The sequence below is a fragment of the Neomonachus schauinslandi genome, chromosome 7, assembly GCF_002201575.2.
Source record: "Neomonachus schauinslandi chromosome 7, ASM220157v2, whole genome shotgun sequence".
Lineage (NCBI taxonomy): Eukaryota > Metazoa > Chordata > Mammalia > Carnivora > Phocidae > Neomonachus > Neomonachus schauinslandi.
In genome coordinates, this window is record NC_058409.1 from 90,203,722 (window position 1) to 90,229,822 (window position 26,101).

Genomic DNA, 26,101 nt, shown 5'->3' on the forward strand with positions numbered 1-26,101 from the left:
AGTTCTGTTAAATTCTAACCCGGTCCCTTTGCCTGCCAAAGCCTTCAGTCTGGGCACTGCCAGGCTTCAGCCTTGCTAAAAGGAAGTTGTCACAGTGGGCCTCTTCAGCAAAGTAGTACTGACTCCCCACTGCCAAGGTGGCCCCCCGAGTAGCCCCGTGGACACCAGGGTCTACACCAGGGTTTGGATCATTCTCTGTGTGTGTGTTGGGGGAGGGGGGCTGCCCTGGACATTGTAGAATGTTTAGCAACATCCCTGTCTCTACCCACTAGATGCCAGTAGAACCTCCCACCTCCCTGCTCAGTTTGACAACCAAAAATGTCTCCAGATGTTGCCAAATATCCTGGGGGCCTGCAGACTCACCCCCATTGTAAACTGCGGGCCTTTATCATTCAGCCTTTTGCTGTTGGGGTGAGAGGGTATCAACCATGCCAGACAGGCTCTGAGCCATGGCCCCTCACCTGTGTGTTGGCCCTTGGAGTAAGCTGCAGACTGATGATCTCAGGCCAGATTGGGCCTCCAGACACTTTCTGTTTGGCATGCGAGACGTGTTGCTAGCATTTTGTCAGATTCTGGCCTTGAACATTCTTAGAGATGTGGCTATATAGGCCGCCTTTCTGCCTGGCAGCAAGTGTGAGGGGCCCCACCGACAGGGACATGCTCTCCCATGGGCCTCAGACCTCACCACTCCCTGATGCAGTCCCGGTACCGAGGCCTGTTTGTCATGGCAGTGTGCCACTGTTTAACTTCAAGTAGAACTGAGAGGAAATATTTCTTATCTCACATCTCTATCAAAACTGAGGAGAGTAAGGATAACCAAGAGGATCGTGCTCCTAGAAAAGTGTGTGAGAGCATATTTTTTCATATAGGCAGCTTCCTTTGCCCCATAAGTTAGCTACCCAGACCTGGTGGGCTCTGAAGCCAGGACTCCTGGCCTAGGGAGTCTAAAAATAGGCTTGTGAGGGCTCTGTGAGCTTCCTGAACGTGTATACCGATGTGTGTGTGTGTGTGTGTGTGTGTGTGTGTCCGTCCATCCGTCCGTCCATCCCCGAAGGAGTGACTGGGGCTTTTTAGAGGGTAGCTTCTCGTCTGAAAGTAAACATTCTGCAAAGAGGAAGTGCAGGTCCCAGGGTCACAGAGCAGGGTGTGGATGGGAGGGGCCCCCTGTCCACACTTGACCATATGACCACATTTCCCCAGCCAGGGTTTCTGCGGCTTGTCGCCTTGTGCTAGGAGGGCAACTGTTGGTCGCTGACAGAGATTGCATATCTGGCCTTAAACAAGCCAGAGCTATAAAGAGAAGTTGATGGTAGAAAGTAGCTAGCAGCTCTGTGTACATCTAGAAGGTCGCTCAGTGTGGCCGGAGCCTGAGAGCTTCCTGGATCTGAGACCCACTCGCCGTGTGACTGTAACCGAGCGCCATATAACCGTGCCTCTGCTTCCTGGTCTGCGATGTGAGGGACTTGGAAGGGTTGATCTCAAGGAGGTCTTTCCACTTAAGTTGGCTCATTTCGTCCTGACCCATGTTTCTCTGCTCCACGGGCAGCAGTAATGTGGGCCAGGCCCCCTTTCCATGGGCTGCAGGGTCGTGGTCCCCCTGGGGCCGCCTGGCATTCCCAAGCCTCTCCTCTCCCTCTGGATTGGGGCTGTGGAGCACCCACTTGTTGGGACACACACACGTCCACAGTAGCGCTTTGTTAAAACCCCTGGAAGTCTGCACAGGCGTCTCAGCCCTTTGAGGCAGATGTGTTACTGCTTTTTTGCCATTCCCCTTATACAGATGGGGTGCCTTGAGCTTGGGGAGGGAGAGCAGGGGAGGAGGCTTGCACCTTCTTGGACTAGAGGGTGAATCAAGAGGTGGTGGGGAGGGGTGGTGAGAAGGAAGAGTCAGCAAAATACCTGGCTTTCGCTGGGCTCTTTCATGATTATCTCACCGAATTATCACAAATCTATGGGGTAGAGATGCAGTCATTTCCATTTTACAGATGTGAAGACCGAGGGTCAGAGAGAGAGAGAGTGACTTGTCTTGACTCACAGCCAGGTTCCAACCCAGATCAGCCGGGCTCCAGAACCTTGTCTCCTCTCCCTTGCAGTGCCCCTGCCTGGGTGCCAGCCCTGGGCACCCCTGGGAGCAGATCAAAGAATGCAGTGTGTGACTCCGTGCCCTCCACCTGGGGAGCCCATTGTCCAGCAGAGTGTTCCTTGACAGTGCCTGGTGGAGAGGGGGGCCTGTGGCCAGGGGATCCACCCAGCTTCTACCTCAGGCCCAGTGGATCCTCCTGGCGCTGCTGGTGTCCCCTGGCTGGGCCCAGGTGGAGTCCTGTAGCTGAACCTGTGGATGGACAGGAGGTGTGACCTGGGGCTGCCTGGAATTCTGTTGGCATGGCCCGCCTGGGGTTCTGTGTGTCATGTTCACAGGAGCCAGGGTGACTCTGGTCTAGAGATTTGCCTGGTTCCCAAGCATGTCCTCGTGGGTTTTGTTTGCCATCTGACCCCGTCAGCCGGCTGTCATCCCCTCGGCCCTCCCGTACCCCTCACATCCCTTCCGTCCATCAGGCATGGGCTGTGGGGTCACCCAGACCTGGGTTGGAATCTGACTGCCCCCTCTCCTGCCTTGTGACCCGAGACAGGTCTTTTCACGCTTCAGAGGCTCAGTTCCCTCATGTGAACACGGAGGGTGATGACTTCACAGCACTTTGTCCAGGGTTAGAAACCCAGCATATCCCAGTTGGCGGACAGTAGGAGCCCTGTGCCAGGCACTTAGCTAATAGGTCAGGGGTGTTGCTCAAGGTCTAGATGGGCAGATAAGTGCGTAAACCAAGCCCCCAGGCTGCATAGAGGGCAGGCTTTTCCAGTTTTTTGAAATAGCACGAACCTTTATAATGGACATCTTTCCCTTAAGAATCCGGGCATCTGGCTTTGCTGGAAGGATCAGCAGCTCTGGCTCCATGGGCCCGTATTTCTGCGTGGCGTCTGTGAGCCGCCTGAGTGTAGCTGGCCCGTAGGTGGGCACCTGCTGCCCTGTCTGCCTGTGCACCCCCCCTGCCCCCCCCGCTCCCAGTGCATGTTTATGGAGCACCAGCTGTGGGCCAGGCACTGTCGCGGTGGTGAGGGCACGGACACAGAGCCCTGCCCTCGGGAAATTACATTCTAGGGGCAGTGGCGTGGGCCCCCAGAGTGTCAGATGGTGATGTGTGCCATGAACGCATGGGCGCTTGGACTTGCCTGGGACACCCCCTGTTTTCTCCCTGCGCCCCGCTGCTCTGGAATGGCTCCTTGGCGCTGTCGCAGGGCGCGCGCTGGCGGGCTGCACATTTGTGCATCAGCCTCTGCTGTCACGATGGTTGTGCACTGGCCGAATGCATCGCACGCCTTCCTCACGGCCCCCTGGTGCATCACCACCGAGGAGGCGGCTCCTCCAGGTTCCCCAACTTGACAGATGAGCAACCCAGGCTCCGATCCCTGAACTTGCCCCCCGGGTCGTTCTGTTAGTCGGCGTCCGAGCCGGCACTAGCCCCCAGCTGAGTGGGACTCCAGTGCTGAGTCCCTGTGTTCATGTTGGTTTGTGCAGGCGCGTTGGTTCCCTGGAGACTTGTGTCCCTCGGGCAGTGAGTTGAGGAAGGCCGGGGCTTATCTTGGGGGTGCAGTAAGACGCACGTGCCCACCCCGCACCGTGTTGCTGGCTCTGCCTACTGGGCCACATGGCCACCCCTACCCCTTTGTTTCAAATGCTATGTGTCCCTTAAGGACCATCTCAAAATGCCACAGATGTTTAACAAATTTGGTTGAAAATGGTGTCTCCTACCAGGCAGCCATTGCCTATGACCCTGCTCATTCCACGTCTTAAGGATTCGTGAGGCCATCTGACCCCTCCCCTCTGGTCCCTTCCCACAGGGCAGGGGCAAGCCCTGGCTCCTTCTTCTCTGTCTCTGCAGGGGCCCTGGCACAGCTGGCTTTAGGGAATGGGGGCTGGGCAGGCAGATGGTCTGATAGAGCGAAAATGTCTGTGCAGACACACAACTTCCCGTGTCTCTCCCCAGGGACTGTGAGTTCAGTTTGCATCTGCCCCGGAGTCCGATTCCAAGCCCGAACTTGGCCTTTGCTGAAAGATGGTGTGATGAGGATAGTGGTAATGGCAATGACCATCCTAATGATGACAAGGACTGTCGTTTGTCACGTTCCGGCTAGGTGCAAGGCACTGTGTTTGTTATTCTTACGTGTGCGATCTCATTTAATCTCCCGAGTCCGCATCAGGGTAGGAATGTGTTGCCCCATTTTACAGATGAGGAAATGGAGGCCTGCAGTCACCCAATAGCAGCAGCCTTTGGACTCGGGCTCAGGGGACTTTGGTCCTGCATCCAATGTTCCTGACTTCTGGGCTGGACAGTACCAGAAGGGGTAAGGCACTCCCGGATTCGAATCACCTCAGTAGCACCCCAGAGCTGCCCAGGGACTTGGGTCAGCACGTTAGGACGCGGCACCACCTCCGTCTCCTCATCTGTTGATCCCACCCCAGGGACTGTGGCAAAGGGGCCTTAGAATGTACTAGACAGGCCCAGAAGCTCGCCGGATCATCCCTTCTCCCCTCTGCTTTGGCAGAACTGCCCCTCTACCCCCTGAGCCCCAAGGTCACCCCCTGTGCTCCGGGTGCCCTTCCTGCCCATTGAGGCCACTCAGTTCACAGGGTTCCTCCCGCAGGCTTTCTGTGGATGTGGCAGGCGCGCAGCTGGGGGTGGAGGAAGGAGGCACAGCGTTCCAGGGAGGCCTTGTGGGCGTGGGCTGCCCCACTCAATGGCCACATTGTTTGGCCTGGAGCTCAGAGGTGCCGAGGTTTTGGGACTCCACCTACAGGGACAAGGCTGCTGAGAAGCGGGAGACATTTTTATGTCGACTGTTTTGTGTTTGGTGGCTGCCCCGTGGACTTCCTTCCACAGACCTCTGTTGAGTAACCAGAAGCCTCTTGCCTTGCATGCTGATGGGGTGTCCCCCTGCCCAGGGGCAGGGAGGCCTGGATGACTGTAGTACCTGTCTGCTTCCCCAGGAAGAAACAAGCCCAGAGAGGCAAAGGGCTTGCTCAGGGCTCCATGCTTCAGCCGCCTTTGTGTCTTGGAGTCAGACAGACTGGGTTTATGTCCTGGTTCTGTCCCTTATGTGCTGAGTGGCTTTGGGGAAGCCCTTTCCTCACCAAACCTGTTTCCCCACCTGTAAAAGAAGATAAGTATAACTGCTCCCAGTAAAGGAGTGCTTAGCACCGTGCCAGTATGCATTAGGTGCTCATTCATGGCAGCCATCAGCTCTCCTGTCTTGGGTGGCAGAATTGGGAGGGCCTGGCTTCTGGCTGGCTTTGCCGCATCTAGCTGTCAGCTAGGTTAGTCAGCCTTTGGCTGTTCTGCCCTGATTTCTGGGCATCTTAAGGCCACTGAAATGTTTCACTTATAATCATTCATTCGTGTATCTGGTAAACACTTAATGATCAAGTGCGAGCTTGAGGCTCTGCTAACGGATGATATGGATGGACTTTTACAAGTATAAACTACTTATTCAATGATAAAGTGACTTTAGTTCCTCGCCTTGAGCCCTAAAATGCCAGTGTTGCAAATGACCTACAGCTGTTCAAAGCTTCATTTTCCAGGTGTGGAAACTGAGGACTAGAGAAGGAAAGGGGTTTTGTCAGCCCCCCGGAAGGACAGTGGCAGAACTGGGACTATGTCCAGAGACCTCCTGGCTCTGGCTTACTTAACTTTAGTTCCAGGAATGTTGCCAACATTTATTTTTTGAGCACCTTGTGTGTACTCAGTGCTCTTATTGACTTCAGGGAAGGCCAGGGAGGTGAGGGGCCCTGGGCCCAGAGCAGAGTGTTGATGCCTCGTCTCTGGCTTTCGAGTGCCTCAGTTGTCCCGCGGGGACTGCCGGGCTGTGGTGGTGCCGGCCCCCGGATCCTGCTGCTCGGCCTGCTGCCTGTGGGCTGTAAAAGTTAATGTCTAAACCCTGTGGGTGGTCCAAGCTTTGTCTTATCTGGGCTGGGACATCCTAGCTCCTTTATCTCCCGGTGAGCAAGCTCACTTGGCATGTGTGAGCGGACCGGTGGGGCCCAGTGAGGGCTGGAGCAGGAAGAGAGAGAGGGGCCCTTTCCCCTACCCACCCAGGGGCTGAACTCAAGTTTTTTGTGGCTTCTTCCTTGAGGCATGAGGAAGGGAGGATGGGGTCACTAGGTCTCTTCCACTGGGGAGATGAGCAGAGCCCAGACTTGGCACCCAGGTCGGTCCCAGTTCAGGTCCGGGCTTTGCCACTACTCGTTTCATCTGTTCACAGCCCTGAGAGGTGTGGCGGGTCCTCCCTGGCTGGGAAGGGACCAGTTGTGCTGTCACAAAAGCTTCTGTGCACTCGGTAGTCCCTTTCCGGTATGGATTGTCATGGCCTCTTCTGCAGCCTCCCTGTCTTTCTCTTTACTCGGAATTGGGTTTAATTCCATTCAGTGTTGACGCAATGAAAATCTTCTACTGGGTTTTTTCTTACGGTTTTAGTTTGTTTGCTTTTATTAAAAAAAGAAAAAAAAAACCCCACTGAATCAGAGAGACCTTAATCTCTCTGAGCCTCAGTTTCCCCATATGTAAAATGGGAATAAAATATCACTAAATGCTAATAACAGTTGGTAACACTTACTGAGCATTGACTTACTGTGTGCCAGGTCATGTTTTCAGGGCCTGGCATACATTATCCTATTTTATCCTCACAATAAGCCCCAGGAAGTATAGGCATTTTTTAGGGTATCTGCTTCAAATCGTGAGTGGAAGATAATCCACGCAAAGCACGTGGCACAGGGCCTGGCACAGAATAAGCTCTTGATTCCAATTAAATGTCACGGATGGGGAAACTGAGGCTGACCCCAGGTCACTGACCTGGCAGGCACTTACCTGTTGAGGAGGTTGAGGGCACAGAGTGAGACCGTGTAGGTAAACGGCTCCATATCTGGGGTTTTCTTGGTGTGTTACTTACAAGGGCAGAAATCACCTTGGTGTTGATGTTTAGCCCAGATGTTTGATATATTGTAGGCCTTCCCAGCAGGTTGGGGAAAGGTGGATCTGGTAGAGAGGAGAGATTTTTTTTTTTAGATTTTTAATTTATTTATTTGACAGGGAGAGACACAGCGAGAGAGGGAACACAAGCAGGGAGAGTGGGAGAGGGAGAAGCAGGCTTCCCGCTGAGCAGGGAGCCCGATGCAGGGGCTCGATCCCAGGACTCTGGGATCATGACCTGAGCCGAAGGCAGATGCTTAACCGACTTGAGCACCCAGGCGCCCCGAGAGGAGAGATTTTAAATTCTGGCTCTGTCGGTCTTAAGGAGTATTGAGTTGATTCATTTGCATGGCTCTGAAGAAGTTGATGCAGTGAGCATCCCCAGGCTGAAAAAGGAGGAGATACTTCATTAATTGAGCTGTGCAGGTACAGTCCTGGGTGCACACCTGCCCGGACCCCCTGCCAGGGGGCCTCGTCTCCCAGATGCAGAGATTGGTTTTCTGAATGAGAACTCTGAGAGCACAAGGCCTGTTTTTCACTGCCATATTCCCAGTGGCTAACATAGTAGAGGGACAGGGTAGGTGCCTGATGAATCCATGAATGGGCGAATCAATGAATGCATGAGTGACGGGAGAGGTGATGTGACCTGCCAAGATCATGTAACAAGGCCATGACCCTTACGCTGTTCCCTGACAGCTGCTTAATCTAAACTGATGGGGAGGCAAACACAGGTTTCCAGTTTCCTTTGGCCCTCAGCCAGAGAAGAAGCCAGCAAGTGCCTGCTGTCCCCCATCAGGCACCCTCTGAGCACGTGTATGGGCTGGCGTCTCCAGGGAAAGGAAGCTCTTGAGTGCTGAGGAGGGGGAATAGTCACGGTGAGGGTACTCCTCTGGGAAGAGGGCCTGGAAAAAGCAAGCGCCTCTCTTACCAGAATGTGCTACCTGTATCCAAGCTCAGGCAGAGCCGCCTTCTTAACACAGGGCAGCTGTTGTGAGCAGCTTGGCTCCCGTGGGCCAGGTTCAAAGCCCAGCCCTGCCTGCACCGGCCGTGGGGTCCAGGGTGGGGCGGGAGGGGCTTCCTTCTTACAGGTTGAGTTGAAACCTTAAAATAAAGAGACTCAGGGGCGCCTGGGTGGCTCAGTTGGTTAAGCGACTGCCTTCGGCTCAGGTCATGATCCTGGAGTCCCGGGATCGAGTCCCGCATCGGGCTCCCTGCTCGGCGGGGAGTCTGCTTCTCCCTCTGACCCTCCTCCCTCTCATGCTCTCTGTCTCTCATTTTCTCTCTCGCAAATAAATAAAATCTTTAAAAAAAAAAAAAAAGAGACTCAGATGCCAGCAGGGAAGATGTTTGATATATTGTAGGCCTTCCCAGCAGGTTGGGGAAAAAGCGGAGCCCAGGGAATGGGATATGAGCTCTTTAGTCAAAACACCTGGTTCAAATCCTGCCCTCATCTCTTAGTGGTTGGGGACCGTGGCAAGTTACCGACTCTCTCTGTGCCTCCGTTTTCTCATCTGGAATACGGGATGACGAACAACAGCCTGTGTGTCAAATCTGGCCTGTCCCTTGTGTTTGTAGATGAAGGTTTGTGGGCACACAGCTGTGCCCTCTGTTCAGGTACCTCTGGCTGCTCCCGGCTGCAAAAGACCATCTGGCTGCAACCTGAAAACATTTATTGTCTGGCCCTTTACGGAGAAAGTGTGCTAACCCTGGATCTGTAGAATGGGAATAATAACAGTGTTTACCTTACGGACCCGTGTGTGGGTAAAATGAGAGACTGTGAATAAGAGCCCTGAAGGGCCTGGGACAGGACATAATGTCTGTAGTTTCCTGAGCTGAAGGGCACTTGGGTTATGTTTTTTTTTTTTTTAGAGATTTTATTTTAGAGAGAGAGCACGCAAACGGGGAGAGGGGCCGAGGGAGAGGGAGAGAGAGAATCCTGCAGCAGACTCCACGCCCAGCACAGAGCCTGACGCGGGGCTGGATCCCAGGACCCTGAGCTGAAACCAAGAGTCGGACGCTTAACCGACTGAGCCACCCAGGTGCCCCGCACTTGGGTCACATTTTAAGAGCCATGCAGTGTCTTGGTCTGGGAGCCTATCCCTGCACGTGCTCCCTCCCTCCCCCTAGTCCCTCATAACCACTAATCTCTGTCTCTATGGATTTGCCCGTTCTGGGCATTCCATATACACGGAATCCTATAATACGTGGCCTTTTGTAATCTGACTTCTTTCACTTGGTGTAAGGTTTTCAAGGTTCATCGTATTGTGGGATGTGTCAGTGCTTCATGCCTTTGTGTGACCGCATCATGTTCCATTGTGTGGATAAGGGCCACATTTTGTTTCTCTGTTCATTAGTTGATAGACATTTATGTGAGTCATTTCCACTTTTTGGCTATTGTGAAAAATGCTGCTGTGGACATTTGTGTACAAGTTTTGGTGTGGATTCATGGTTTTTTATTATGGTAAAATATGTATAATAAAACATTTGCCGGGACGCCTGGGTGGCTTAGTTGGTTAAGAGTCTGCCTTCGCCCAGGTCATGATCCCAGGGTCCTGGGATCGAGTCCTGCATTGGGTTCCTTGCTCGGCGGGGAGCCTGCTTCTCCCTCTCCCACTCCCCCTGCTTGTGCTCTCTCTCTCTGTCTCTCTGACAAATAAATAATTAAAATCTTCAAAAAAAAAATTTGCCATTTTAATCATGTTTAAGAGTACAATTCAGTGGCATTCCTAAGTTCACAATGTTGTGCAACCATCCCCACCATCCATCTCCAGAACTTTTTCATCTTCCTGAACTGGAACGGTGTACCATTATTTTTATTTTATTATTTTTTAAAGATTTTATTTACTTATTTGACAGAGAGAAGACACAGCGAGAGAGGGAACACAAGCAGGGGGAGTGGGAGGGGGAGAAGCAGGCCTCCCGCGGAGCAGGGAGCCCGATGCGGGGCTTGATCCCAGGACCCCGGGATCATGACCTGAGCCGAAGGCAGGCACTTAATGACTGAGCCACCCAGGCGCCCCACGGTGTACCATTATTTTTAATTAATTAATTAATTATTTTGTAGGCTCCATGCCCAGCGTGGAGCCCAATGTAGGCCTTGAACTCATGACCCTAAGATCAGGACCTGAGCTGAGTCAGGTGCTTAACCAACTGAGCCACTCAGGTGCCCCAAACTGTGTACCATTAAACACCAACTCCCCATTCTCCTCTCCCCCCCCATCCACTGGCAGTCACCTTTCTACTCTCTATTTCTGTGAATTTGACTACTCAAGCTACCTCACATAAGAGGGATCATGCTTGTACTTTGTGGCTGGCTTATTTTACTTAGCATATTGTCTTTGAGGTTCATCCATGCTGTAACACGTGTTAGAATTTCCTTTTTTCTTTTTAAGGCTGAATGATATTCCATTGTATACATGTGGTATGTATATACCGTATTTTGTTTTTCCATTCATCTGTTGATGGACGTTTGGGTGGTTTCTACCTTTTAGCTATCGTGAATAATGCTGCTGTGAACATTGGTATACAAATACCTGTTGAATATCCTCCTTTCAACTTTTGGGTATATATCCAGAAGTGGAGTTGCCAGATCATAAAGCATTTCCATTTTTAATACTTTAAATTCTATTTTTAATTTTTTGAGGAACTGCTGTACTGTCTTCCACAATGGCTACACCATTTCACATTCCCGCTAGAAATGCACAAGCATTCCCATTTCTATACATCTGTGCCAACACTTGTTCTTTTTTTTAAAGATTTATCTATTCGAGAGAGAGAGAGAGAGAAAGCACAAGTGGGAGGGGCAGAGGGTAAATAAGCGGACTCCCCACTGAGGGTGGAGCCCGTTGTAGGGCTCCGTCTCACAACCCCAAGATCACTCACTACCTGAGCCGACACCAAGAGTCGGATGCCTATAACCACCTGTGCCACCCAGGCGCCCCTCCTTTTTTTTTTTTTAAATAGCCACCTTACTAGGTGTGAAGTGACATCTCATTGTAATTTTGATTTGCATTTCCCTAGTTAGTGATGTTAAGCATCTTTTTATGTGTTTATTGGCTATTTGTATATTTTTGAAAAAATGTCAATTCGAGTCTTTGCCCAATTTTGTTAGTTTGCTTTTTCGTTATGTAGTTGTAGGAGTTCTTTCTGTATTATGGATATCAGTCCCTTATCAGACACATGATTTACACATAGTTTCTCCCATCCTGTGGGTTGCTTTTTCAGTCTGTTGATAGTGTCCTTTGATGCACAAAAGTTTTAAATTTGGATGAAGTCCAATACGTTTATTTTTTCTTTTGTTGCCAGTGCTTTCAGCATATCCAAGAAATCATTGTCAAATACAATGTCAGGAAGCTTTTTCCGTGTGTTTTCTTGTAAGAGTTTTATAGTTTCAGCTCTTATGTTTTGGTCTTTGATCCATTTTGAGTGAATTTTTATATATGGTATAAGGTGTAAGGGTCTACCATCTTCATTCTTTTGCATATGGATGTTTAGTTTTCCCAACACCATTTGTTGAAAAGACTGTCCTTTCCCCCTTGAATGGTCTTGACATCCTTGTTGAAAATCATTTGTCCATATATGTAAGGGTTTATTTCTGGGCTATCTTTCCATTGATGTATATGTCAGTCATTCTCCAGTACCAAGGTGTTTTGATTACTGTAGCTTTGTAGTAAGTTTTGAAGTCAGGAAGTGTGAGATTCCATATGAATTTTAGGATGGATTTTTCAATTTTTACAAAAGATGCCATTAGGATTTGATAGGGCTTGCACTGAATCTGTAGATGGGGTAATATTGACATCTTAACAATATTGAGTCTTCCTGGGTGCCTGGGTGGCTCAGTTGGTTAAGTGCCTGCCTTTTGACTCAGGTCATTATCCCTTGAGTCCTGCTTTGGGCTCCCGTGGGGAGTCTGCTTCTCCCTCTCCCTTTGCCCCTTCCCCCTGCCCATGCTCTCTCTCTCTCTTGCTCTCTCTTGAATAAATAAATAAAATCTTTAAAAAAAAAGTCTTCCAGTCCACCAACATGGGATGTCTTTCCATTTACTTGTGCCTTCTTTAACTTCTTTCAGCAATGTTTTATAGTTTTCAGTGTACAAATATTTTGCCTTCTTGGTTAAGTTTTTTTTTTCCCCTAAGTATTCCTGAGTTATTTTCTCCTTTTTGATGCTATTATAAATGGAATTGTTTCCTTAATTTCCTTTTTGGATTATTTATTGTCAATGTATGGAAACTCAACTGATTTTTGTGTGTGGTTTTATATCCTGCAACTTTGCTGAATTTGTGTTTATTGGTTGTAACAATTTTTTGTGTGTTCATAATCTTTAAGGTTTTCTACATAAGATCATGTCATCTGCAAACAGAGATAATTTTACCCCTCCTTTGCAATTTGCTTGTTTGTATTTTCTTTTTCATGCCTAATTGCACTGGCTAGGACTTCCAGTATTGTGTTGAATAGAAGTGAAGAAAGTGGGCATCCTTGTCTTGTTCCTAATCTTAAAGGAGAAGCTTTCAGTATTTCACCACTGAGTATGATGTTCACTATGTTCACTGTCATATATGGCCTTTGATACGTTGAGGTGGTTTTATTATTATTATTTTTTTAAGGTTTTATTTATTTATTTGAGAGAGGAAGAGCACAAGCTGGGGGAGAGGAAGAGGGAGAAGCAGACTCCCTGCTGAGCAGGGAGCCTGACGCAGGGCTCCATCCCAGGACCCTGAGATCATGACTGGAGCCGAAAACAGATGCTTAACCAACTGAGCCACCCACGTGCCCCGAGGTGGTTTTATTCTATTCCAAATGTGTTGAGTGGTTTTCTCATGAAAGAGTGTTGAATTTGCCAAATGTTTTTATTCTTAAATTCTTTTTTTTTTTTTTTAAGATTTTATTTATTTGAGAGAGAGAGAATGAGAGACAGAGAGCATGAGAGGGAGAAGGGTCAGAGGGAAAAGCAGACTTCCCGCTGAGCAGGGAGCCTGATGCGGGACTCAGTCCTGGGACTCCAGGATCATGACCTGAGCTGAAGGCAGTCACTTAACCAACTGAGCCACCCAGGTGCCCCAAATGTTTTTTTTCTGTTTTTTTTCTTTTAATTTTATTATTATTTTTTTAAGTAGACTTAAAAAAAAACCAACACAGGGTGAACTCACGACCTTGAGATAAGACCTGAGCTGAAATCAAGTATTGGACGCTTAACCCACTGATCCACCTAGACACCCTGCCAGATGTTTTTTCTGCATCAATTGAAATGATTATGTTTTTTTCCTCCTTCAGTCCATTAATGTGGTGTATTACATGGACTGATCTTTGTATGTTAAACCATCCTTCCAGGAATAAATCCCACTGTGTCATTGTGTATAATCCTTTTAATATGCTGCTGAGTTTGATTTGCTAGTATTTTGTTGAGGATTTTTGCATCAGTATTCATCAGGGATATTGATCTGTAGTTTTATTTTCTTGCAGTGTGTTTGTCTGGCGTTTGATAGGGTTATGCTGGTCTCATAGAATGAGTTAGGTAGTGTCCATTAAGATTTTTTTTTTGTGATTCAGTATTGGTAGGTTGTGTGTTTCTAGGAATTAGTCTGTGTTATCCAGTTTGTTGGTGTATAGTTGTTCATGGTACTCTCATAATCGTTTTTGTTTCTGTAAAATCAGTAGTAATGTCCCTGTTCATTTCTGATATTAGTAGTATGAGTCCTCTCTTTTTTTCTTAGTCAATCTGGCAAATGGACATATGTTTTTACATATCTTGCATGTATATCTAGGAGTGGAATTGCTGGATCATATGGTAATGCTATGTTTAACATTTTGAGGAACTGCCACACTGTTTCTAAAGTACCTGCACCATTTTACAATCCTCCCATCATTGTTTGAGGGTTCCAATTTGTCCATATCCTTGCCAACATTTATTGTTCTCCATCTTTTTGATTCTAGGCATCCTAGCAGCTATGAAGTGGTATCTCATTGTAGTTTCAATTAGCATTTCCCTAATGACCAGTGATGGTGAGCATCTTTTCATATACTTATCAGCCGTTCATTTCTCTTTTTTGGAGAAACATTTATTCAGATCCTTTGTCCTTTTTAATTGGGTTATTTGTCCTTTCATTGTTGAGTTGTAAGAGTTCTTTATATATTCTGGATACTAGTCTTTTATCAAAATATATGATTTTCAGGTATTTTTCCCATTCTGCGGGTTGTCTTTTCAATTTCTTGATCCTGCCCTCTGATGTACAAAAGCTTTTTTTTTTTTTAACATTTTTTATTTATTTATTTGACAGAGAGAGAGAGATAGAGAGCACAAGCAGGGGGAGAGGCAGGCAGAGGGAGAGGCAGAAGCAGGCTCTCCACTGAGCAAGGAGCCCGATGTGGGGCTCAATCCCAGGACGCTGGGATCATGACCTGAGCTGAAGGCAGCTGCTTAACTGACTGAGCCACTAGGCGCCCCTGTACAAAAGCTTTAATTGTTGATGAAGTCCATTGTGTCTATTTTTTCTTCTGTTGCTTGTGATTTTGGTGTCACTTCTACCCACCCGATCTTTACTAATCCTCATATACTTCTTGACGTGCACTCAGGGATCCTCAAAGGTTTTTTGCAAAAAATGGGAGAATATTTAAATAATTATATTTATATACACACACACACACACACACACACGTAGTTATATATATAATATATGTTAATATATTTTAATGTATAAATTATAATATTTATATATGCTCATTTTTTGGGAAAATACTCACTGTTTTGGACTCCATCTTTTTCTGTCTGACCATCTTTAATAATGCAAATCCCTAAAGCTTCTGAAAATACCCAGGGCTTCTCAAACCATCACTTGGTAAAGACTTACTAGGATGATCTTAACATCCTACCCAAGCCCTCAGCTCTGTGGTTAGAGGCACAAAGAATAAGGAACACTGATGAGGAAGTTCAGGTTAATAAGGAGGATAAAAGAGATGATAATTCTGCCAGTTTGCTCCCCAGATTTCTCTACCACCATCTTATATTAGTTTTTGCTAGGGGGAGGAGAGATGTGGCCCCAAGGTCCAGGCTTCTTGCCCTTTTGCAAATTTCTATAGAGCAGTGGTTTTCAAAGTATGGTCAGGGGACCAGCAACAGCACTGCCCCCCCCACCCCGGCTGTTTGTTGGAAACGTAAATTTTTGGATGCTACCCCAGACCTGGGGTGGGGTCCAGTGACCTTTGTTTTAGCAAGTTCTCCAGATGATTCTAATGCACGCTAAAGTTTGAAGACTACTGGCATAGTGTTTTTAGCTGCTAGCACCTAGAGATTACTAGGAAAATCTTACTTGCCCAGTGAGATGGCATCCTCGTCCTTCTCTTTGTTCTAATTCATCCTCATCATCTCTTGCCAAATGTGAGATCAAGTGCTTTTGGTAAGAAGTACCAGAAAATCTCAAACTAGCCTAAACAATGGAAGAAATTAATTGGCTTGCATATTTTATTTGAAAAGTAGAGGGGAAGGTCAGGTTTGAGGGGAATTCCAGCATGGCTCAGTTACGCTGTGATTCTCTCTGCACTCCTCTTTGTATCAGCCATGTCTTCAACTCTGGCTTTCCTCATGGTTGCAAGATGGCTGCCTACAACTGTCAAGGCTTCGTGCTTCCTAATTGGCTCCAGAGGGAGATATCAGGGCATCCCACACCATGAAGCAGAGCTCACCAGCTTGGCTGTGCTTAGACTGGCCCTGAGCCAGCACTCAGGGCAAGAGGCAGAGAAGTTCCCTGATTGGGTTAGGCCTCCCCTCCCCACTGGGGATGAGGTGAGTCCCACTCAGCTATCATGACTGTTTCACAAAAAGGAAGGGAAGAATGGTGTGTCCGCAGGCAGAAGACAGCCACGATACCTTGGCCTTTTTGCTCTTTGTGCTAAATCCACTGTTCCTCTGCGTTTCCACCCTCTAGAGATACCGTATCCAGGGGGATCCTCTAAAGCAGAAACCTGTCTGTAACACCGCTTATTAAAACCCTCTGGTGCCTTTCTCCAGACATACACACAAGAGCTTTCAGGGTCAAGTTCATCCTTTAAGATGTTTGAATTCTAGTTCCAGGTGACCTTTGTGACCCGCTCTCTTCCCATCCATTTGAACCACCCCCCCTTCATACTCTTCCACGCTGCTTTAGCCACTGCTCTTGCCGTGTTCTGCCGGCAATGTCTTTGTCCTTCTTCATGTGGCAAATGTGCCCTTCAAAGCCGGCTCTTTGGCAGGCCCTCCAGGATGGCCACAGGTTTTTAGGTAACACAGTCACGATGTGCATGTATTGGCCTCTGCCTGTGGTCTTGGGGCAGGGACCTGTCTGGTTCATCCTGGGTCCCCAGTCCCCAGGCTTGTTATAGACAAAGCTCAGATAGTGTTTGTTGATTGAATATGACTTTTCTGGCCCTGCTGTGCCTAGCACTGTGGAGCCCCTGGTGGACCCTCGGTTGGTACTTGTTGATGGATTAAACTGATCACAAACCTCACTTCTCCAGGTCCTGAGAAAACCCTGAGCCCCAAGTGGCTTGCTGCTCTCAAGGGAGCATGAAGGATGAGTTTCTGCTGGTTTCAAGGAGTCGGTCCTTGGTACTTGCAGCTGTTGGATTTGGGGCTTGGTGAGGGCTTAGAGGCCTTGAGCTTTGCACCCAGGAACCCTTGATCCTCAGGAGCCTCTTATCATCCCTGGACACAGTGAGCACAGGCCTGCTGGGGCTTTAATTGTGGATGGGCATAGATACCCCATCCCCCTGCAGCTGAATAGATGCATCTATAGCCACGGGTTATTTTAGGCCAGTTCTTACCATTAAAAAAAAAGTTTACTTCTAATATTTTTGTAACTCCTATTTGTTGATTAAAATGTGGAACATATATACAAGTCTACATCACCTGTAATCCTTCCCTGGGTATTCACGTATGTGCTTCCATTCTGTTTTCTAAGCATGTATATTTAGTGACTTCCTAAGGTCGTGAGATGCTTATTTTATTTTTATTTATCATTATTTTATTAATTGAGATTATTTTGTTAAGTAAACCCTGTGCATTTCTTTTTTTAAAAAATTGTATTTATTTATTTGAGAGAGAGGGAGAGCAGGGAGGGAGAGGGAGAAGCAGGCTCCCCTCTGAGCAGGGAGCCCAACGTGGGGCTCAGTCCCGGGACTCTGGGATCATGACCTGAGCCGAAGGCAGACGCTTACTGACTGAGCCACCCAGGCGCCCCAAAACCCATGCACTTCTGTAGAAGTCCCCTGTAGCCCTGGCACCAACAAGCTGAAAGGTAGAGCATTAAGATCCATGTAGTGGAACCTAGTAACAGCTACGTTATGGAGGAGACCTTTTTTTTTTTTTTTTTTTGGTATCACATCAAGGCACTAAGATGTGAAATTTTTAAAGCCGAAAGGATGGGAGGAAAAAGGGGGGCAGAGAAAACCCAAACCATATTTTGCTCTATGTGAGAGGATGGTCAGGCAGAATCTACACAAAGGTTAATGGGACATCACTCTAACACATGCGTGATTAATACCAAAGAGTGTGCTGCTTCTTCACACTTCTGCAGGATGGTCATCTTTTTTTTTTTTTTAAAGATTTTATTTATTCATTCGAGACACAGAGATACAGAGAGAGAGAGAGAGAGCACAAGCACGGGGGAGAGGCAGAGGGAGAAGCAGGCTCCCCGCTGAGCCAGGAGCCGGACATGGGGCTCGATTCCAGGACCCTGGGATCATGACCCAAGCTGAAGGCAGATGCTTAACCTTCTGAGCCACCCAGGCGCCCCGGATGGTCATCTTTTAAAAAACACTTTATTGGGATCCATATGAAAGTTGTGAAATATTGTGGGTTTAATCCTGGCGTGGAGCCAAAAGTTGGTACATGTATTCCTGGGAATAAAACCAAAGATAAGCTCAGAGCTTCCCAGCAGCCAAAGCAATCAGTCAATCAATCAATCAGTCAATCAGTAAATGTTAAAAAATTACAAAAGGGAAGTGCATGGGGTCATGGAGATCTTGAATTGCAGAAGGGGAAGCGAACCAGATTGGTAGGATGCTCAAGCTTTCCTAGTGCTGAACTCTGGAGAGGGTGGTCATAGAGACCTTGTGTAAGGGTATTGTGTAAGGGACAACTTCACTGACAAATGCAGGAACTGCCTGGATCTGGCCACAGCTCGCACTGAGTCTTGATGATAACAGCGGGCGTGTTGATGAACTGTAGTTCTAGGAAGGCAGAGATTTGTGGGAAGCCTGAATAACATGGTCTGAGTGTGGCACTGGCTGGTGGTTTTGTTTGCGAGAGATCCAACAGGAGCACGTTAATTGGTGTGGCTTGGTTATTGCGCTTTCATGTTGAGAATCTCATTTAACTGCCTTGACGTTGGAGGTAGAGGTGATTAGTGCCATTTTGCAGATGAAATTGAGGCTTGGGGCGATTCACTGACTTACTCAAATTCGCATAGACAATTAAGTGGCAGTACCAGGACTTGAATTCAAGTCCTTTTCTTTCTTTCTTTTTTTTTAAAATATTTTATTTATTTGACAGAGACACAGCGAGAGAGGGAACACAAGCAGGGGGAGTGGGAGAGGGAGAAGCAGGCTTCCTGCGGAGCAGGGAGCCCGATGTGGGGCTCGATCCCAGGACCCCGGGATCATGACCTGAGCCGAAGGCAGACGCTTAACGACTGAGCCGCCCAGGCGCCCCGAATTCAAGTCCTTTTCAACCACAGGCTGTTTGAGAAGGGGGAAGTGCCTGAGCCTGCCCTGTGTTCTCTGTGTGGGCGGTGTAGGGCCTGTTGTTTTGTAAACACCACCTCATCCAGTCCTTACAGTAACTCTGGGTGGTCCCTAGTATTCTCCCATTTTACGGAGAGGTGGTCATTACCCAAGGCCACACATAGTAAGGGCTGGAGAGGCAGAGCGGAGGCTCCTGACCTGGGTTTGGGGGGGCTTCAGGGTATGTGAGAATTCAGTAGAATTGCATGCAAACACTTGTTCCTGTTTGCATTTTTCTGGGTGAGAGGAGAGAGGATACCTTTCATGGAGTGTCCAAAACTAACACAAGAACAGAAAAATCCCAGACCTTTGAGCTCAAGGAAGGAGTCCTAGTAACAGCTTGTACTGACTGAGCCCCAGCTGGATGCCTGTCGCCCAGCAAGGCTTGGATGACCTGTCATTCTGGTGGGGTTTGGGTGTGTATCCCCCCATCTTACAGGCTGCTCAGGTAGGAAGTGGTTTTGCATAATGACAGTTTGCTTCTTTTCCACATTGCCTCTCGTGGCTGGGGCTGGGCTTTTCTAGTAGTTAATGGGATGCTTTTTGCCCTTCTGGGGACCTGAGAATTATTAAAAGGCAGAATGAGATGCTGTCTTGCAAGAGGTCGGTGCCTGTGTCTGGGTCACCTCTGTTCCCTGACCGCTGGGAACATGTCTGGTTGGTTGGTGGTTGGTTAAATGAAGCAGTGAACGAATGAATGAGGCGGAGAAAGAAGTACCTCATCTCACTGTTCTGGGTTGTAGGACATTAATTCATCTCTGATGGCTTTTATCCAGGGTCGCCGTAGTGTTGGAAGTCCTGGGGGAGCACTGGTCAGGCACGACTGGAGTGACCCTAGGAGCCTCAGAGGCCACATCCTCCCTGGCAGGAGGTGGTGTGCGAGCTGGTGGTGTCCCCGTACGTGGCTCTGTCCCCTGCCATGGAGCCTCCCCTCAGCGCGGTGCAGGCCTGTCTGCCAGAGGGCCAGCACTGTGTGGCTACCCCCGGTATCTAGTACCTCGAGTGTCCCAAGGCCATAACTAGTGACCAGTGGGCCGGGGACCTGGGTCCAGCCCTGCATCACTGCATCCTTATATGTACATTGCCGGGAAGTCTCTGGAAGGTCCACCACAAGCTGGAGACTCATGGAACCACTGAGGCCTCTCCTCCCTCCTCTGGCTGGAGAGCAGCTCTGGCCCAGGGGGTCATGGCAGCAGTTTTTTCTTTTCCATTGCGAGAATGATGGGCCCCACGACCTGGTGCCTGCCTCTGCCAAGCTGAGCTGGAGGGACTTTGCCACAAGCAGGGCCGGGTGCTGGGAGCCGGGAGGAGATTTCAGGAACGTCTGCTACAGTCTGTGAGGCTCTGCCCCGTCCCCACCTACTTGCTTCTGTAATTTCAGGAAAATACAGCATCTTTGCACGCGTGCCAGGAACCCAGAAAAAGAGCGAGGATGGGAGAGAGCCAGAGAGGGAGGGCCTGGGTCGGCACCAATGGCACTTCGCAGTCTTCTTGTCCTTCTCTGGCCCCTGTGCTGGGCTGGGAGCCCCTTGAGGGCCTGGGTCTGGCTGTTCTCCGGGGGCCCGCTACCTACTGGGTGTGTGATGAATGAATGAATGCATGTGTAAATGAATGACCTGGGGAGTTGCCCACTAAGACCTGCCACTAAATCATCTGTGGCCTTGGTCAGCCCCATCCCCTTTCTGGGTTTCTACACCTGAGCTGGTCTTCAAGGCGCCGATGTTCTGGTGTTCCACGCCAGCGAGGGCCCTGGCCTCTAGAAGATGGAGAGAGGCAAGAGATGGGTGCTGGGATTCGGCGAGGGCGTGGCCGGCTTGTATGCGGGCAGAGGGGCTGCTGGGACTGCTGGCTGGGAAGCTTAGGAAGGGGCAGTTGGCAAGTGGGGGCCCAGGAGGGGGGCAGGCAGAGGAGCAGGGAAGGTGCAGGCCTGGGGGCAAAGCTGTCCTGGCAGCTGTGGGTTTCCATGGCAACTTTCTTTTTTCCGCTGCAAAATGCCCAGCAACCCTTCTGGATTTTAGAGCCTCCTGTGAGGGTTGGGCTCCGATTAGGGTAGTGCAGACTGGACAGGCCCCGGGGCAGGAGGAGGAGAGGCCGGGGAGCCAGGGCATTGGGTGCTGGCTGATCCTGCCAGGACTGGGGCCGGGTCCTGGGCCATGCACCCCTGCTCACTGTTACTTTGCCTTGTGTTTTCTGCAGATCATGATTGAGTTCTGTCCTGGGGGAGCTGTGGACGCCATCATGCTGGGTGAGTCTTTCTTGATCCGATGTGGTGGTGCTGGGGTGGGCTCTAGGGCCCTAGGCTAGGACTGGTGCCCTTCACTCCCCCGCCCCAGCAATTCACATGGCCTGTTGGAGTACCTTTTCGCTCTGTCCCCTTTTGGAAGCAGGGGCTGGGTTCTTGGAGAGAATGCAGGCACTCATTAGAAACCAACACTTCTGCAAAAAGCCATGCGTCCTTGAGCCGGTCACTCACCCCCTCAAGCCTCGGTGGCCATAAGATGGGTGTGATGGCTCCTTTGCCCCACCCCACACCACCCTTAGGAGGTGAAAATGAGACACCTGAGGGAGGTTCTTTGAAAAGTGGGGATCCCCACACCCATTTTGTAAGAGCTTAATGGGGATGTTACCAGGTTTTGATATCCCAGACAAGCTTGGACAGTAAAAAAAAAAAAAAATCACTTTTGTGAATATTTTGTGACTAGTCACTGTATGCCAGAGATTGGGGTAGGTACTTTGATGTATCTGATCTGAGTGTTCCTGTTTTATTCCTGACCAGATTGACACTTCAGAGGGGTTAAGGGGCTGGCCGAGTGTCCTGCAGCAGGACTGAGAAGGGCGCCTGGGTCTTGCCGGTCTGGTGGGCAGTGAGTGAGGAAAGGCCGGGGGCCTGGGGCCCCAGAATATTGAGAAGCAGGCCCAGGATTGTGAGGTGGCTCAGGAGAGGGGAGGTTTTCAGTTTAATGTAGCACCATCCAGCTACTCTTTTATTGTGAGGAAGGTATTTCCCCCCTTAGTTTATCTCAGGAATCTCTTGAGTTTGTGGCAGCCCTTTCCAGAGCTATGGAAATGCTGGCCTTTCTTGAGAGCCCCTTACCACAGGGTGCTCAGATGGAGAAATGACAGTAGGTGACTGGATGTGAGTACTTATGATATGGCCCTTGGGTGTTCCTTCTCTCAGCAGAGACTACCTTTGAAGATTTTCATTGTTCTGGGTAGAATTTAACAAAATAAAAATGGTGGGCTTGTGTGAGTTGAGATTCTCTAGGTTACAAGGTGATCAAAGACTGTTTAAATTGGTTTAGTGGGAAAAAAGGGTGGGAGATGTGGGAGAGGAAATTTATTTGCACAAATAACTAAACAGTTCAACGGTTCCTGGCTTCAGGCACAGCTTGATCTGGGAGGGTTTTTTTTGTTTATTTTATTTATTTATTTATTTATTTATTTAATGTTCTCCTAAGACCTTGGTTTCCTCCTCCAACTCTTGGTCCCACTTTCCTCTGTGTTGTTCCCATTCTCATGCTGGCTTTCTATTCACAGTGAGAAGGTGGCTGTAGGAGCTCCAGCAATCATATCTGTATTCCAAACAGCAGGATAGAAGAAGGGAGGGTAGGACAACTTGACAAACACACACCCCATTTCCACTTTTTAAAGGAGCTGTTATAGAAGCCCCACATGACACTTCCATTTACATCTCATTGGCCAGATTATAATAGCACATAGCTGGAAGAGAGGCTGGGAAATGTGGTCTTCTTGCTGGGTGGCCGTGTGTTCAGATACTAAAAAAGTAGGGGCGAGTGGGAGCCACATACCAGCTTCTGCCTCTCCAGGTGTGAGCTTAGCTCGCTGAGGCCTGTGGGAGAATATCAGAGATGGAAGAGGTATTTATACATAGCAAGTCCTTGACCTCATTCATGACTGGGGCAGGACCCCAGGCTGTGGCTCGGCCTGCAGGCAGACTCACTCCCTGTCTCAGTTCTCCTGGTGGACCTGACTGCTCCAGCCCCAGGTGGTTTTCTCCCTGCTGGTGGCAGCAGTTAAAGGAACATTGCCATCAGCATTCTAGAAGTCAAGGTGGGAGCAGAGAAGGTGGGATGGGGAGACCTGACAAAGTGAGACCTGGCCCTGGTTGCAGCTGCGTGATGAGGGGTGGACTCTCCCACAGATGCCTGCCCTGCTTAGAGGGACTTTCTGCCCTTAGCATCTCCCCGTCGCCCTGTGGAGTCACATAGAGTGGCGAGCCTGGACGTGGGGGCCAAGAGACCTGAGGTCTGTTCTAGGTTCCTCTGTGGGGTAGCTGTGGGGCGCTGGGCTGGCCTCTTTGTGAGATGAGAGGAATATGCACTGCATTTTACTGTATGGCCCCTCTAGTTAGTTAACACCCAGTGTTTGCTCTGATCCGGTTGGCCTTGCTTTGCCAGCTCTTAAACGCTTGGCTCTCAGCCCTCCTGCAGAGGAGGGGGGTGGGGTGGGACTGGCTATGGTTTCAAACAGACGTAGGACTCATCTGCAATGTTGCAGATTTTTTTAATTTGAATAAAATATTCATGTATTGCTGTGTAATCAAAAATTAATCTCAAGAATTTATCATACTGTATGATTCCAATTATATGACATTCTAGAGAAGGCAAGACAATGGGGACAGAAATCAAAGTAATGATAGCTTAGGGGCTGGAGATGGGGGTGAAATGTTGATCACACACAGATTTGGGGGAGTGATGGAAATATTCTCTATCTGAATCGTGGTGGTGATTGCATGACTATATATGTTTGTCCAAATTGGTAGAATTGTATATCTAAACGAAAATGAATTTTACTGTCGATAAATTATATCGCAATAAATTGGGCTTAAAAAAGGTCTCTCTACCTTATTGGGTTATTGTGAAGATTAAATGAAAGAATGCATCCAAGTCCCTAACTCCACGCCAGGTACATTGGTAAAGGCTCAGAAAATGGTGACCATGAGATCACCACCATCACCACCATCACCATCATCATCATCATCATTACTTTGCTTATTCTGATTTCATTTATGTCGAGAAATCAGATATGAGCAAGTCACATTTTGACATTTAAAAAAATTGCTGCAGATAATCCAGCATAATCTCAGGACCAGCATAACAATAATCACCTTTTATTGACTGTCCTTCATGCTGAGGAGTGAACTCAGCCAGGAGTGAATTTATGGCTGGAGCCCTGCCTACATCACTTACCATCATCCCATTCTATGGATTAGGAGATGAAGGCACAGACAGATGGAGCACCTTCAAGAAAGCACATAGCTAATACGGGCAGTGCCTCGGTTCAGGCTGTCTGGGTGGTCCTGATGCCCCCCCCAATGGCTCTGAGTCTGTCCGTGGTTTGGGGGGACACGAGAGTTAAGGATGAGGCCACAGGGAGCGGTAGGGGTTGGAGACCCCAGAGAGGGACCCGTGGTCGGTCTGGGGCCAGGCTTCCCAGGGCAATGCTGCTAGCTCTTCCACCCCGTCTGGTATATGTTCCCCAAGCCTGTGGGATCCATCCTTGAGGATTTCTGGCCCGGCGCGGCGGGGGGAGACAGATGGGGGAGTGCTGCCCTAGTCAGAGGGAGACCTGGCAGCAGCACCCTGGCCAGCCGGCCCTGGAGCCTGCGCCTGAGGACCCCGCGGCGAGGACCCCACAGGCAGGGCAGTGGGGGCTCACTTTAGCACAGGGGGCTTGGTGGCAACAAGCACTAAACAGTCACAATGGCCAGTGGGTCAGTGAGCACAGGATGTTGACCTTGAATCTTCTCATGCCCTCCCTCCCTCTCCGTCTCACGTTCTGTCGTGAGAAATCAGCCTTTGGGTCGGGAATGTTTCCTCTGCGAAGCCTTGGCTGGACCACCGTGATGGCCCCCGGCCGAGCTCCCTGTCTTCTTTGCTCCCCTGCAGGCTCTTCACTCACCCTGCTAGGGAGAATTTCTTAAATGCAAAAGTCAAATTGTCTCTGCCTGCTTCGAGCCTCTCCTGGACTGCCCATTGCGTTTCAGAGAAAGTGTAGCCTTCATAGATGGCCTGCGAGGTCCTGCACAATCAGGCCCTTCCGACCTCTGACCTCGATTCGCTTTCCCCTCATCCTTCCCCTTCAGTCAGAAAGGGTCCTTTGCACATGCGGTGCCCCCCGTGTGGAAAACTCCTCTTTGTGCTCCCCCCACCACCTGCTCAGAGAGGGGCCCCCCCATCTGTAAGCAGACACTGGGATGGACCAGCGTGTGTGTGTCTCCCCGACCAGCACACATTGCTTCAACACCAGCCCGTGTCAGCCTCCAGGCCTCTGCTTCTGCTGCTTCCTTGACCTAGAATGCCCTGGAATAACTTGGAATGCCCTGGCTCCACTTTTCGCCTCTCAAACACCTGTTCTTCCTACAAGACACAGCTTGAATGCCCTTCCTTCTGGGGAGCCTGCTAATTCTCAGGCAGAACGGCTTGCTGCCCATCCTGCCCGCTCCCAGCCCCCACCCAAATCCCACTCTATCCTGAGCATGGCTCGCCGTTCCCACGCCCCTCTCCGTGTCCCTGCAGCAAGCGTGGAGCTGACACGGAGTGAATGTCACCCACTGCCTGCTTGCAGAATGGGTCTTGGCCTCTTGGAGGGGTTTTGTTTATGAACCTGAGCTCTGAGGCAGACTGGCTGGCTTGAATCTAAGATCTGTGAGCTTCTGCCTGTGTGACCTTGAGCAGGTGGGCTGACCTCTCTCAGCCTTGGCTTCTTCATCTGTCAACTGAGGTAATAACTGTGCCTGCTCCATAGTGCTAGTATGAGGACAAAATAGGTAACATGGAAAGTGCTTGGAAGTGAACTTGGTACATGGTAAGTGCTTAGGGATGTTGGGGGCCTTTGTATTTCTTGTACCTGGCACGAGCCTGACATTCAGCCTGCCTGAATGCAGTGAGTGTGTGCTGACTTGACAGTGGTTCTGCTCTGTTTGCAGAGCTAGACAGAGGCCTCACGGAGCCCCAGATTCAGGTGGTTTGCCGCCAGATGCTGGAAGCCCTCAACTTTCTGCACGGCAAGAAGATCATCCACCGGGATCTGAAAGCTGGCAACGTACTGATGACCCTCGAGGGAGACATCAGGCTGGGTAAGGGGTGTCTGTGGGGGAAGATGGGAAGGCAGACCCCCACAGTGTCTGCCTGGCCTCTGTGGGCAGGAGGGAGTGTGTGTGGGATCCTCACTCTTATGGTGGCCAAGGGTGTCTTACCTGTCCGGGGCCACAGAACGCAGACCGTAACCACTGGCTCAGTCTGACCCACTGGTTCTCAACTGAGGGTGATTTTGTCCCCCAGGGATGTTTGGCAATGTCTAGAGCCATCTTT

General features: G+C 49.5%; 1 protein-coding gene across 1 annotated transcript in view; it reads left to right on the plus strand.

Moving 5' to 3' along the window:
• The window catches only part of STK10 (serine/threonine kinase 10), a 119,894-nt gene that overhangs the window by 32,753 nt on the left and 61,040 nt on the right, over window positions 1-26,101 (plus strand). Inside the window, exons 3-4 of the mRNA XM_021698333.1 lie at window positions 20,964-21,012; window positions 25,717-25,866. Of these exons, the coding sequence (XP_021554008.1) occupies window positions 20,964-21,012; window positions 25,717-25,866 (199 nt within the window). The remainder of the gene's footprint in view (window positions 1-20,963; window positions 21,013-25,716; window positions 25,867-26,101) is intronic.